General features: G+C 44.1%; 1 protein-coding gene across 1 annotated transcript; it reads right to left on the reverse strand.

Annotated features, from left to right (window-relative positions):
- Positions 1-1,589: 1,589 nt before the first annotated feature.
- Positions 1,590-6,090, reverse strand: LOC6039713. Its single transcript, XM_038249187.1, has 8 exons — positions 4,730-6,090; positions 3,970-4,120; positions 3,584-3,913; positions 3,333-3,521; positions 3,100-3,237; positions 2,889-3,038; positions 2,639-2,824; positions 1,590-2,574 (listed from the first exon to the last, which is right to left on the reverse strand). The coding sequence occupies exons 2-8, from the start codon at positions 4,028-4,030 to the stop codon at positions 2,264-2,266; spliced, it is 1,365 nt and encodes a 454-aa protein (XP_038105115.1). The 5' UTR covers positions 4,031-4,120; positions 4,730-6,090; the 3' UTR covers positions 1,590-2,263.
- Between the last annotated feature and the right edge of the window lie 7,247 nt (positions 6,091-13,337).

Consider the following 13,337-nt stretch of genomic DNA (forward strand, 5'->3'; position numbering starts at 1 on the left):
AAATATTGTAACAAAACACCGCGACAAAAGCAACACATAAACACGACTCAACAATAGGGAAGATTTCAGGAGAAAATAATACACAGTAAATAACAATTAGTTTTGAATTCAAACTAAAAATATAACAGTTTTTGCTTTAATGAAAGTTGATAGGCACACTATAAATGGTTAGGCGCTTATACTTACATCAAACCCTACGTTATGTACCACCCCCGGCCGAGTTAAAATGCGTAACCGGAAAAGAAGGTGTGCATGCCTGGCACAAACACTCAAAGCGTGTTTAGCGTCCCACTCGGAAAATAATCTGGTAAATTTGAGTGTCTGGCGCTGGCGGACGTTTGTCGTGCAGTTCAGACACACTTGGCACACTTATCCTAGACAAGTTTTGCGTAACGCCAGATGAATCTGGCGAAAGTTCTGCCAGCTATCTGGCACAAAAATCAACCGGTTCAATCGGTTGAACCGTGCACGACCGGTTTGTGTCATATTCGCCAGAAACCATGGCAGAAATCTGGGGTGAATCTGGGGGAAATTCTGCCAGATGGCTGGCGCAAGCCCCCAGACGAACGCCAGAATTGTGTCCGCCATTTCCGACCGGGGTGTTGCTCGTACTGACTCAGAGCAAGGGTGAGATGTAGGTGAAAGGGCAGTGCGTGTTCAGTGCATAACCTAGTGCATAAGATCGGTCAAGGCCCGTTCTTACACTGAAAATTGTGAAATTGCGAATGGAGCATTTCCATTCGAGCAGTTTTTGCTTTTTTCTACAATGTATTCCTTATGGGAGAACTGTCATTTCTACCACTCGAATCGGGTGCTCCATTGTTTCAAAATACTGCTCGATGAATAAAACTGAAACTCCGCGTTGCGAGTGGTCAGTTTCAATTCTATTCAAAAAATAAAACAGCTAGAACAAAGTAGAGCTGCGTTGAGGACAGTCTTAGTATCTTAAGATACTCTCAGTTTATTGATAAGTATACTGGCGATATGTGAAGGAAATAATAAGTATACTAACATATATTTTAATATACTGGTTAACATAATAATTATAGCTCTAAGAGTTTCCAACCCCTCACTCAAAAAATTGTTCACCACAATGTTGCATGAAAAGGTATGTGGTTTTCCAAACCGGTTTCCATGCGGATGTCACTAGAATTTCATGCACTTCAAAAATCAGCTGACACACACATAGAAAACAAGCTTGCATGCGCATCAGATGTACTTCGCTGGATTTTCATGTGACTCTTTCCGTATTGTCCTGTGATTAGTATTGGATTTTCATGTGTTATTCATGCGCAGAAAGAATGATGTTGCCGGATTTTCATGTGAATTCTACTAAAATTGTCTTGGGATTTGTAATGGGTTGTACCGTGATACCGATCCTCCACAGCGCTTGTGCAAACATTTCTATTCATAAATTCATTTTTTTTTATCTTGCGTTCGTTCGAATAATGTGTTTTACGTTCGTTTTGGTAAAACTGAGCTAGTAGTATCAATATTATGCGTAAAACACATTTGATGGAACACAAGGTAAGAAAATTTAGAATTTTAATCAAATTTATTTGCACGAACGCTGAAATAATGCCCTTTTTGTGAAGCGGATTTTTGTGATGACGAAAACTGGACTTTTACAATTCAACTCTGATTGTTTACCTTAATTAAACGACTTTTACAGTACTTCAAATACATTTATTTAAACAATAATACATGAGTTGAGCCTAGCTAAAACTTTTCTTAACCCTGAATAGAAACTTATTATTAATACAAAATATCACGATGGGTGGCCTTGTAAAAAAATCAACGGAGATTATATCGACAATCGGAAGGCTTCCGCTCGTTTCGTATGCCATGTAGTGCTCATTATAAGAAGAAACTTCCCAGTATTGAACTACAAAATAAAATTTTGCGTTGAAAGAAATAATGTCGATAATTTCGAAAAGCAACAATCTGCTTTCAATGAACACGGTTAAAAAAGTGTTCGATTTATAAGTTGTCCCTTTATAAACTATTTTGTTTGCTACCATGACGTTAAAGTCCGATTCGATGATCAACGGTTGGCTTAAAATGCCAAAATAATTTCTTAATCTTAAATTTACCAGTTTAAAGATTTCTATATCGTCTGTTACAAAAAACGATTGATTAAGAAAAGAGTTTGTGAACTGTAGATAAGCTTTAACACAAAGTGTGTAATAAATGTTTCTTCTGCAACTCATAACGTGTCTGTAAACTTTAAATCTTTTGTGTTTAGCCTCATTTCTAAAGTTCATCATGTTGAAGATAGGTCCAGAAGATCCAGTTCAGTTTGATTCGACTCAGACAGCTTACCCAAGGCAGCACTTTCAATGATTGCTCTTCCAGTAATCGTCGAGTTTAGCAGGTTTAATAGTACGTTTGGAGAAAAGATCGTCCTCACACCGCTAGAAGAAACAGCAGATCCAATCGGTGCAGGCGGACTCCCAGCCAAGTTTGATCCTCCAGCGGTGATATCCAACAGCGGAATGTTATTTGAGACTTTGGAAAGGTCGTCTCGGTATTGAAAGATCAAGTTCTCCGTGTCTCCGTGGCTGGCTGTCGCATCTGTAAGAAGGTAAAGAAACATTGTTACTGTTTGGTTGACACTTGATTTTTTTGTATAATTTACCCTGATTATAAATCAGAAAAACAGTTTGGTCCCCAGCTGGAGACTGCACAACCTCGTACTGATTTCTCTCACGATAAGTCACGATTTGCAGTTCCTCGATGGTGATACCAGCCTGCGAACGGTACTCTTCGGAAAAGCAGTGCTCCTGGAGAGTCGAGTTTTCCGCTGTGTGGCCAGCCGGAGCAACTAAAAAAAGGAAACAAAACATAGTAAACGGTTTGTCTGCACAAAATTTTAATTATTTGTTTACCTTGGTACTGTTTCGCAGTTTTGCACTCGTCCGATGTCTGCGCCGCTGGGATCTGGTTCGTAATCCGACTCACAAACGACAGGCCTCCATCGCTGATGTCCGTCGCCAGCTTGTGACGATCCGAGCCTCCCGAAGCACCAACTGGAGCAACTGCAAGAATGGACACAAAACATTACAAACTTTTGTTTACAGATATTTTTGTTTTGTTTACCTTGGTACCGTTTGGAAGTTTTGCCTTCGTCCGACGTCTGCGTCGTCGGGAACTGGTTAGACTTCTGATGAATTTTGGTCCTCCGTTGTTGATCTGCGCCAGCGGATGGCGAATCGAGACTACGGGCAGGATGTTCTTCTGGAGAATTTCGTTTTCCGAGATTTGGCGAGCCGGAGGAAAACAAAACATTGTTATACGGATTGTCTACAGAAAATTTAATATTTTTTGTTTACCTTGGTACTGTATCGCAGTTTTGCCCTCGTCCGAATTCTGCGCCGCCGGGATCTGGTTTGTAATCCGGTTCACAAACGACAGGTCTCCGTCGCTGATGTCCGCCGCCAGCGGGTAGCGATTCGAGCGTTCCGAAGCGATGTTCTGCTCCTGGAGATTCGAGCTTTTTGCGTGGTGGCCAGCTTGAGAAACTACAAAAAGAGATACAAAGCATTGTAAACTTTTGTTAACAAAACAAATTCTTTTTGTTTACCTTGGTACTGTATCGCAGTTTTGCCCTCGTCCGACTTCTGCGCCGCCGGGATCCGGCTCACAAACGACGGGCCGCCGTCGCTGATGTTCGCCGCCAGCGGGTGGCGATTCGGGCGTTCCGAAGCGATATCCTGCTCCAGGAAAGTTAAGGTTTCAACGGGGAACTGTTTGGCTACAGTGGATAGCCGTTCTTGGATGGAAAACGCCAACGGAAGATTATCTGAACCGTCACCTTGCTGACCGGACTTTTCCTCCAACTTCACACCTAACTGGTCCACGGTATTTTCTTCCTGGTCTTCTTTTTCGTAAATAAACCGAGTCTGTTGATAATCTTTTCAAGAAAATTGCAATTATTTCCATGTTTTTTAGCAGATTTGTTCCAATTACCTGTAAAATCGTCCGACGAATCCGACCCGATTTCGACAGCGAATTCCACACTCTCTTCCATTTTTCACGCAGGAAATTCACGTCAAAATAAACTCGAGGCCGAAAGCTCTCACCGCTCTCACCACAAGAAGCCGAATGCTCACTCTCATAACTTTTCACCACAATGTTGCATGAATTGGTGTATGATTTTTTTCCATCCCAGTTTCCATGCGGATTAGACTAGAATTTCAGGCAAACCAAAAAACAGCTGACATACATGCCACGCCTCCAAATTTTCAAGCATGGGTTTCATGCAACATTTTGTTGTGTGAGTGCAGGCCATGTGAAAATCAAGCAGGGTTGACATGAAAACACTGTGACAGTTGCATGACTCATGTGAATCGTTATTTTGAACCAACCATTGGCTGCGACTGGAATTTTCATGCAACATTGTGGTGAACAGTTTTTTGAGTGCTTGCTTCGTCATGATAGGCAATCACCACGATTCGAAACAAAAAAGCCATGGTCGGCCGCCAGCTAGACAGATGTTCAAGTCATCATCTAGTATACGGGGAGGCATGAGGATAGGGAACTGGTGCAAGTCCAGAGCTACCAAGAAATTAAAAAGAGAGATGTGAGCCCTCGTGTGAGCCAGTAACATGGAGTGAAACTTTTGCAAATTCCAAGGTAAACTTCACAGCAACTGCACAGAAAGTTTCACTCCATGTTGCACTTTTAATTTCTCGATACTGTTCAGATTCTCATAACCAGGAATACTAACAATCAACATTTGGCGGATCGCTTCCCTGATTACGACAGTCGCAAACAGGACTGCCGATACAGTCAGTTCCGCTCCAAAGGCACATTGTTACGGCAGTTGGACAGGTGGCCGTGACCAGATGGTCATCGTAATAAAACTCGCCGTAAACGATTAAACAATAATTTATTATAAAAGAACTGTCCGGCTTGGCGGCACAACAGAGAATGGACGAGGATCACAAACAACATGTTAAAAGACGGTATTGCTTATTAGCATCTATCAGCTGTTACCACACTCAAAAAACCTTTCACCACAATATTGCATGAAAATTCCAGTGACAATAATTTTTTGGTTGAAAACATCGTTTTGCATGAGTCATGCAACTGTCACAGTGCATTCATGTCAAATCTGCTTGATTTTCACACAGCTCACACTAATACAACTAATGGAGATCGAAGTAAGCCGTGCGCGCGTCGTGACGTTTTATGTTTTTGCTCCGCGTTTTTTCGTTTATTCTTTGAATTTGAAAAATATTTTTTCTAATGGAATTTTAGTTAATTAGTTTGGTCGGTCTTTACGTTTTGTGCGTGATTTGTTGTAGTGCTGACGGTGTCTTGCCGTTTACGGACTGTTCCGGTTGGAAATCCGGTTTCTTATTGCCCAAGTTCCGTGGACATGACTAATTTTGCGTGTAGCTGCTGTGAGGTGTGCTTTTGGTGTTTTATTGAATTTTAGAAGAGGGAGCAAATTCGTGCATTTGTGTGATAATTTGTGAAAAAAAATAAAAAAGATAAATAGTGGAGTAAGTTGTCCAAGCTGAGTGAGCGAAGTCCACGGAAGAACGTTGCCTGGGGCGATGAAACTTGGTCAGCTTTTGCTGGATGGTGATAGTGATTACAACGCCTGCTGAGATTTCAAGTTGTCGGGCGATAAACCGACAAAAGTGGATTACGATGGCAGATCTTTTGTCAAGCTGCTTGAAGAAGTTTTTTTTTTTTGTTTTGAAATGGGTGTCAACTCCGGTGTCCGAGAATACGCGGTTCGAAAATTTTGAAAAAATTTTCGTGTTGTTGTGTTCTTTGAATGAACGATAGTGCTAGAGCTCGGTACGGTTGTGGTGGGTTCCTGCGATGTTCTTGCAGATTTTATGATGACCTGTAGCATCCGACGGGAGTCATCAATTGCGGTTGACATCTTCAAGCTACAACGCCCTTACCGTTTTGGTCGAGTCCAATGCGACTGTGCCGGTGCCGGTTTGACGGATGATTCTGCTTTTCGGGTGAGAAACTTCCAATTGGAAATATGGAGCAGCCGTAGCTGACTGGTTACGGTGTTCGCTTTGTAAGCGAATGATCCTGGGTTCGATTCCCATCTGCTCCAAACGAGAAAGTTCAGAAAATATGAATTTTTGAAACACTAAACATGAACAAAAAATCAAAGTCGGGGTTCGATCCCCCGTCCTTTGGATTGGTAAAATTAGGAATACTATTACTACAAACTATATACGTGCTGGGTTTTTGTCCATTTGACAAGGACTCGGAAGTTCTAAATAACGTTTGAATCCGATCGACGCAAACGTTCTTTAGAGCGGGGCTTGTCGATTCAAGCTGAGGTACCTCGCGCACGGCTAGCCTGCGTAGAAATGGGTCACCGAAGCTCGGCAGAGCTAACACCTACCAAATGCCTATGCGAGTTATTTGCATGTGTAGAATGTAAAATCTAAAATACATGGAAACAACTCAATTTGTAAGAAGTGACCGCGTGGTCCCGTTTGGTTGGTTGCACACACACACACACACACACACAGCTCACACTAATACAACTAAATGCCACGTGAAATCCATGCCTGAAAATTTGGAGGCGTGGTTTGCAGTCAGCTGAGTTTTGGTTTGCATGATTATCATGCGACCTACGCATGGAAACTGGTATGGAAAAAAATCCATACACCTTTTCATGCAACATTGTGGTGAAAATTTGTTTGAGTGAGTGGTGCATCGGTGGTTGCATGAATTTCCTGTCTGCAAATTTTTGGTTCGGTTGTCGAGGATTTCAGTCGTCAGTCGTCAGTTTATTCCCGGCGCTCGACTTAGCAAAAAGTGCGTTTGAAGTGAGTTTGAGTTTTCTTTGAAAGGCAAAGTTCGTGAATCACTATCTTTAAAACCAGATGGTAAGTATTTTGCATTTTTTTGTTCAAATGAACTTATTGCTAACTTGTGTATATTTCAGGGGACAAAATCCAACAGAACATGCCAATGTTGGAACTTTCGGCTGTCAACCAGTTGCCATCGGGACAGGCATCGAACTTGGGTGGCACAAAGCATTCGGGACAAGCACCATTAAATGTCTCTCCCGTCCGCTGCTGCTGCTGCTGCAAAGTATTCCACCAAGAAGGACCAGAAGCCTTCTCTGCACCTCAAAGCTCCGCGCCACTCATCACACATCTATCTTCCTGGGCAGAAGGACTCACGACTTAGTGAAAAGGACGATGACCGGTTGTACGTCGCCGACTTCGAGAAGTTGCTGCAGTTGGCCCAAGTGTGTTTTTTTTAGCAGATTGATGGATTTTAAAGTGTTTTAGGTATTAACTAAGTGTGATTCGTGATTAGTTTTGAAACTTTGTATTGAAAGTTCTATTTGTTTTGAAAATAAAAAATTATGCAAAGTATCCACAGCGTATAATTTAATAAGACAAAAAAGAAATATTCTAATAATAGAAAACAGCAGCAAAAAGCCGCAATAAAATCATGCAGCCTCCACGTGATGATCATGTGGATGATGCATGATATGTCATGCACATCTCACATGAAGTTCATGCTTATGCCACCTGATGCAAAAGTGAGCAGCCATCATATATCGGTACGCAGCAGATTTTGACATAGGACTATGTCTCTACTTACTATATTGGGGGGCCAGTTCAGAAATTCGATCCAAAGCGTCACATTTAAGCGTTAAAAAAGGGGACATTTTGAACGCTTATATCTTTTTTCCCTGTGAATCAATACAGACGGTTGGACCACCAATCGAAGAGGAAGACTTCAGCTATTGTTTAACTACATAGATAGTTTGACTAAACATAGTTAAAGCACTTAAAACATGCAATCAAAATGAGTAATTTTTCAGTACAAATCGGACAGATGACCAATCAGAGCGAGCGTATGCATTCGAGACCGCGCCCTTTTGTGCCGTTCTCCGGCTCTGCCGCTATTTAAGCAGAAAATTTCGCAAAAGCAAGTCACTTTGGAACGAGCACTCGAACTGTGCACGTCGGGCAGGCGCGGAGCAGCGGCAGCAGCAGCGGCCAATAGAAGAAGAGGACCAGCAACCAGAAGGAAGAACCACCAGCAGCAGAAGGAGGAAATTCGAGCGAAGCGGACCGCGTTAAGCCACTATGATGCGGCGGTTCTCATGAAAAATTTCGAATTGGTGGTGGAAAAAACCTGGAGTGGCCGGTACCCTCGAAGTAGGTTCCCCGGGGCCTGGGGAACTTTACAGAACCATATGAGTTGTGGCAATATGGGTATCAAAATTCATGCTTTTGATACTGAACATAATAATGGCCATTTCGACAGTAGTGGCCACAACCTGGAGTGGCCGGTGCCCTCAAAGAAGGTTCCTCGGGGCCCGGGGGACATTTACAGAACCATACGAGTTGTGGCAATATGGGTATCAAAATTCATGGTTTTTGATACTGTACATGAAAATTGACATTCCGAGAGTAGTGGACACAACCTGGAGTGGCCGGTGATCTCAAAGCAGGTTCCCTCGGGGCCCGGGGGGACATTTACAGAACCATACGAGTTGTGGCAATATGGGTATCAAAATTCATGGTTTTTGATACTGTACATGAAAATTGACATTCCGAGAGTAGTGGACACAACCTGGAGTGGCCGGTGATCTCAAAGCAGGTTCCCTCGGGGCCCGGGGGGACATTTACAGAACCATACGAGTTGTGGCAATATGGGTATCAAAATTCATGATTTTTGATACTGAACATGATAATGGCCATTTCGACAGTAGTGGCCACAACCTGGAGTGGCCGGTGCCCTCAAAGCAGGTTCCCTCGGGGCCCGGGGGGACATTTACAGAACCATACGAGTTGTGGCAATATGGGTATCAAAATTCATGCTTTTTGATACTGAACATAATAATGGCCATTTCGACAGTAGTGGCCACAACCTGGAGTGGCCGGTGCCCTCAAAGAAGGTTCCCCCGGGGCCTGGGAGACATTTACAGAACCATACGAGTTGTGGCAATATGGGTATCAAAATTCATGATTTTTGATACTGAACATAATAATGGCCATTTTGACAGTAGTGGCCACAACTTGGAGTGGCCGGTGCCCTCAAAGAAGGTTCCCGGGGCTTGGGGGACATTTACAGAACCATACGAGTTGTGGCAATATGGGTATCAAAATTCATGATTTTTGATACTGAACATGATAATGGCCATTTCGACAGTGGTGGCCACAACCTGGAGTGGCCGGTGTCATCAAAGAAGGTTCCCCCGGGGCTTGGGGGGACATTTACAGAACCATACGAGTTGTGGCAATATGGGTATCAAAATTCATGATTTTTGATACTGAACATAATAATGGCCATTTCGACAGTAGTGGCCACAACTTGGAGTGGCCGGTGCCCTCAAAGAAGGTTCCCTCGGGGCCCGGGGGGACATTTACAGAACCATACGAGTTGTGGCAATATGGGTATCAAAATTCATGATTTTTGATACTGAACATGATAATGGCCATTTCGACAGTGGTGGCCACAACCTGGAGTGGCCGGTGTCATCAAAGAAGGTTCCCCCGGGGCTTGGGGGGACATTTACAGAACCATACGAGTTGTGGCAATATGGGTATCAAAATTCATGATTTTTGATACTGAACATAATAATGGCCATTTCGACAGTAGTGGCCACAACTTGGAGTGGCCGGTGCCCTCAAAGAAGGTTCCCTCGGGGCCCGGGGGGACATTTACAGAACCATACGAGTTGTGGCAATATGGGTATCAAAATTCATGATTTTTGATACTGAACATGATAATGGCCATTTCGACAGTGGTGGCCACAACCTGGAGTGGCCGGTGCCCTCAAAGAAGGTTCCCCCGGGGCTTGGGGGGACATTTACAGAACCATACGAGTTGTGGCAATATGGGTATCAAAATTCATGATTTTTGATACTGAACATAATAATGGCCATTTCGACAGTAGTGGCCACAACTTGGAGTGGCCGGTGCCCTCAAAGAAGGTTCCCTCGGGGCCCGGGGGGACATTTACAGAACCATACGAGTTGTGGCAATATGGGTATCAAAATTCATGATTTTTGATACTGAACATGGTAATGGCCATTTCGACAGTGGTGGCCACAACCTGGAGTGGCCGGTGCCATCAAAGAAGGTTCCCCCGGGGCCTGGGGGGACATTTACAGAACCATACGAGTTGTGGCAATATGGGTATCAAAATTCATGGTTTTTGATACTGAACATAATAATGGCCATTTCGACAGTAGTGGCCACAACCTGGAGTGGCCGGTGCCCTCAAAGAAGGTTCCCCCGGGGCTTGGGGGGACATTTACAGAACCATACGAGTTGTGGCAATATGGGTATCAAAATTCATGATTTTTAATACTGAACATGATAATGGCCATTTCGACAGTGGTGGCCACAACCTGGAGTGGCCGGTGCCATCAAAGAAGGTTCCCCCGGGGCTTGGGGGGACATTTACAGAACCATACGAGTTGTGGCAATATGGGTATCAAAATTCATGATTTTGATACTGTACATGAAAATTGACATTCCGAGAGTAGTGGCCACAACCTGGAGTGGCCGGTGATCTCAAAGCAGGTTCCCCCGGGGCCTCGAGGGTCTTTTACAGAACCATACGAGTTGTGGCAATATGGGTATCAAAATTCATGGTTTTTGATACTGAACATGAAAATTGACATTTCGACCGTAGTGGCCACAACCTGGAGTTGCCGGTGCCTTCATGAAAGGTTCACCTTGGGAGAACATTTATGACAATTTTGCCGACAAATCCATGAAACAAAATAAAATAATCTTATTCCAGATTTCACTAGCAATCCAACAACACATTCAAATTGTTTGGTCCTATGTCTTTCGGTTATGTCTCTGACATACCATCTTGAACTTTTTGTACCACCGGAAGTTCACGTCAAACTTACATGATAAACTGAATGGAAAAAAATCACATATATATTCATGCAACTTTGTAGTGAAAACTATTTTGAGTGCACAGATGTCAGTGACGAGCCCAGCGATAACCCGGTCGGAAATGGCGGACACAATTCTGGCGTTCGTCTGGGGGCTTGCGCCAGCCATCTGGCAGAATTTCCCCCAGATTCACCCCAGATTTCTGCCATGGTTTCTGGCGAATATGACACAAACCGGTCGTGCACGGTTCAACCGATTGAACCGGTTGATTTTTGTGCCAGATAGCTGGCAGAACTTTCGCCAGATTCATCTGGCGTTACGCAAAACTTGTCTAGGATAAGTGTGCCAAGTGTGTCTGAACTGCACGACAAACGTCCGCCAGCGCCAGACACTCAAATTTACCAGATTATTTTCCGAGTGGGAAAGATCTGGGGCGGACTGCAGGGTTCCCAGATCCCAGGTCCAGTTGTCCCAACATCTCTGTTGTGGACAGCACCCAGAGTCTCGGCCCGAAACTTCAAACACGAACAAAAGCAGCGAACCGAAGATTGGCAATGACGTTTTGGAATTTTGACAGTTTGGAACGCATGAATTACCCCATTATCGGTTTCCCACATGGGTGATGTGGAAATTGTTGCACATGTTTGAAGATGGGAATTTTGCAACTTATTTTAAGTTATGCTAAATCTCAAAATTTTAACACGAACCTACAGCGAATCGATGTGAAAACTAAAGATACATTAAAGGCACGATGATTTGATGTGCAATATTAATCAGGATCGCGATAAAAGAGGTTTAAATCGAAAAATAATAATAAAACAAATTCTGGTCTGGGATTTAACGTAATTTTGTCTGTTTTGGAAGACTTAATGTTATTGCACAATGGTTATAGATTTTTTTTACAAAAAAGTAAATTTTTCGGTTCGTCCACAAACAATCCCATGTTTGTAAACAAACGACGCCATATTGCCAATGTTGTTCGGTAGCTCATATTTGGCTTCGCCGGGGCCCTGACAACACCACTCAGGGAGTGTCCACAGAAAGCCCGGGTCTATTCGTGCGCTCCATACGTCGCTCGGCTCTCACATCTCAGCATAGAGTTATCTACGTGCGCATGTATTGCGTGTACGTACATGAAAAAAGTGAGGTTAAATTTTGTACCGACCAGCAGATCAAATGGTGTGCTAGTGTGCGTGAGAGCGGGCTTAGATAACTCTATAGCTGTCATCGTGAGATGCAGGCAGGCTTGCCACAAATACAGATTTTTCAGCACAGGCCCGAAACACAAACGATTTTTTTACAGTTAAAATAAATTTGAGAAGTTTTTGTCAAATTGGCCAAAAAGATAAACATTGTTAGCATCTTTTGGCATGTTCAGTTTTTGGTAAGAATATTATTCTTTAAAGTTATACTCGATTGAGTGTTTGGTATGTGCCAAAAAAATCTGTATTTGTGGCAAGCCTGGATGCAGGAGGTGCGCATAATTGATATGTCAGCTGTCTTTGTTCTTTGTAGTAATTGTTTGAAGTGTTTCTCCCGCGATGTGATACGCACACGCGGCCTTTTTAACTCGTGCAATAAATGTTATTTTAGTTGTACCGGGCGTATTTTATTCGATATTCCGATTGTCCTAAGTCCGGGGACCGGTGTCACCTCGCTCTACGTCCGGATACAAAAATCTCCCTCCTAGTAGCGAAGTTACGGTTGAACCGCAGGGTGGTCTTCGGTCACGCGAAGAGCACCAGGGTTACTTGGATGCTACTGCAGACTCAGTGCTGGAAGATGCGGTTGAGATCATGAACGAATTCGACATTCCGAGCTGGACGATCTTGAGCAGGAGGTGGCCATGGAGGAGGACGGTCAGCGAATGCTACGAACCCACCTGAGTACAGCCACCGTCCTTGGTGGATGATGAACAGCTGATGAGCTTTGATGTTCACACTTTCGGCTTGTGAGAACGAGCACCGGTGTTGATGTAAGATGAGGTTGAAGCTGACACGACGACTCTCGATCTTCTTGATGACACCGATGAGTAGGTGAGCGACCACGGCTGGTGGCGCGCACTCGTTGATCGACCGGGATGACGGCAGGCGTCCGCTTGCACCGGTCGAGCTGGTCGACGGCATCGATGGCACACGATGCTGGACGCTGGTTGTTGACGTTCGTAGAAGTGCTTTTCTGCTTTTTGGCAGACATTGAAGAACCGGTGGTGTGGCAGCGATCGTTATTGTCCACGCCGTCAGATCCGGGGCGCAGTACAGGTCCCTCGGCGGAGTGGATGATCTTACGATGCTTCGCGTTGCAGTTGATGACGTCACGTAAGGACTCAATGGCGAGCCGCTGAGTTGGAGTGGGCGCTGCTGTGGTACACACTGCTGCTGGTGGCGCCGGGCTTCCAAACTGCTCTCCGATGACGACGGACGTGCCCATTTCGACGGTAGGCTCGAGCCAGACTTGCGCTTCCA

This window comes from Culex quinquefasciatus, chromosome 1, assembly GCF_015732765.1.
Source record: "Culex quinquefasciatus strain JHB chromosome 1, VPISU_Cqui_1.0_pri_paternal, whole genome shotgun sequence".
NCBI lineage: Eukaryota > Metazoa > Arthropoda > Insecta > Diptera > Culicidae > Culex > Culex quinquefasciatus.

What these genes read in the sequence shown, in the direction of transcription:
- LOC6039713 (XM_038249187.1), bottom strand. Translation starts at nt 4,030, where the DNA reads ATGGAAGAGAGTGTGGAATTCGCTGTCGAAATCGGGTCGGATTCGTCG. An exon ending in TTCGTCGGACGATTTTACAG is followed by an intron (nt 3,914 to 3,969) that starts GTAATTGGAACA and finishes TTTCTTGAAAAG; the next exon opens with ATTATCAACAGACTCGGTTT. An exon ending in AACTGCGATACAGTACCAAG is followed by an intron (nt 3,238 to 3,332) that starts GTAAACAAAAAA and finishes GAAATTCTCCAG; the next exon opens with AAGAACATCCTGCCCGTAGT.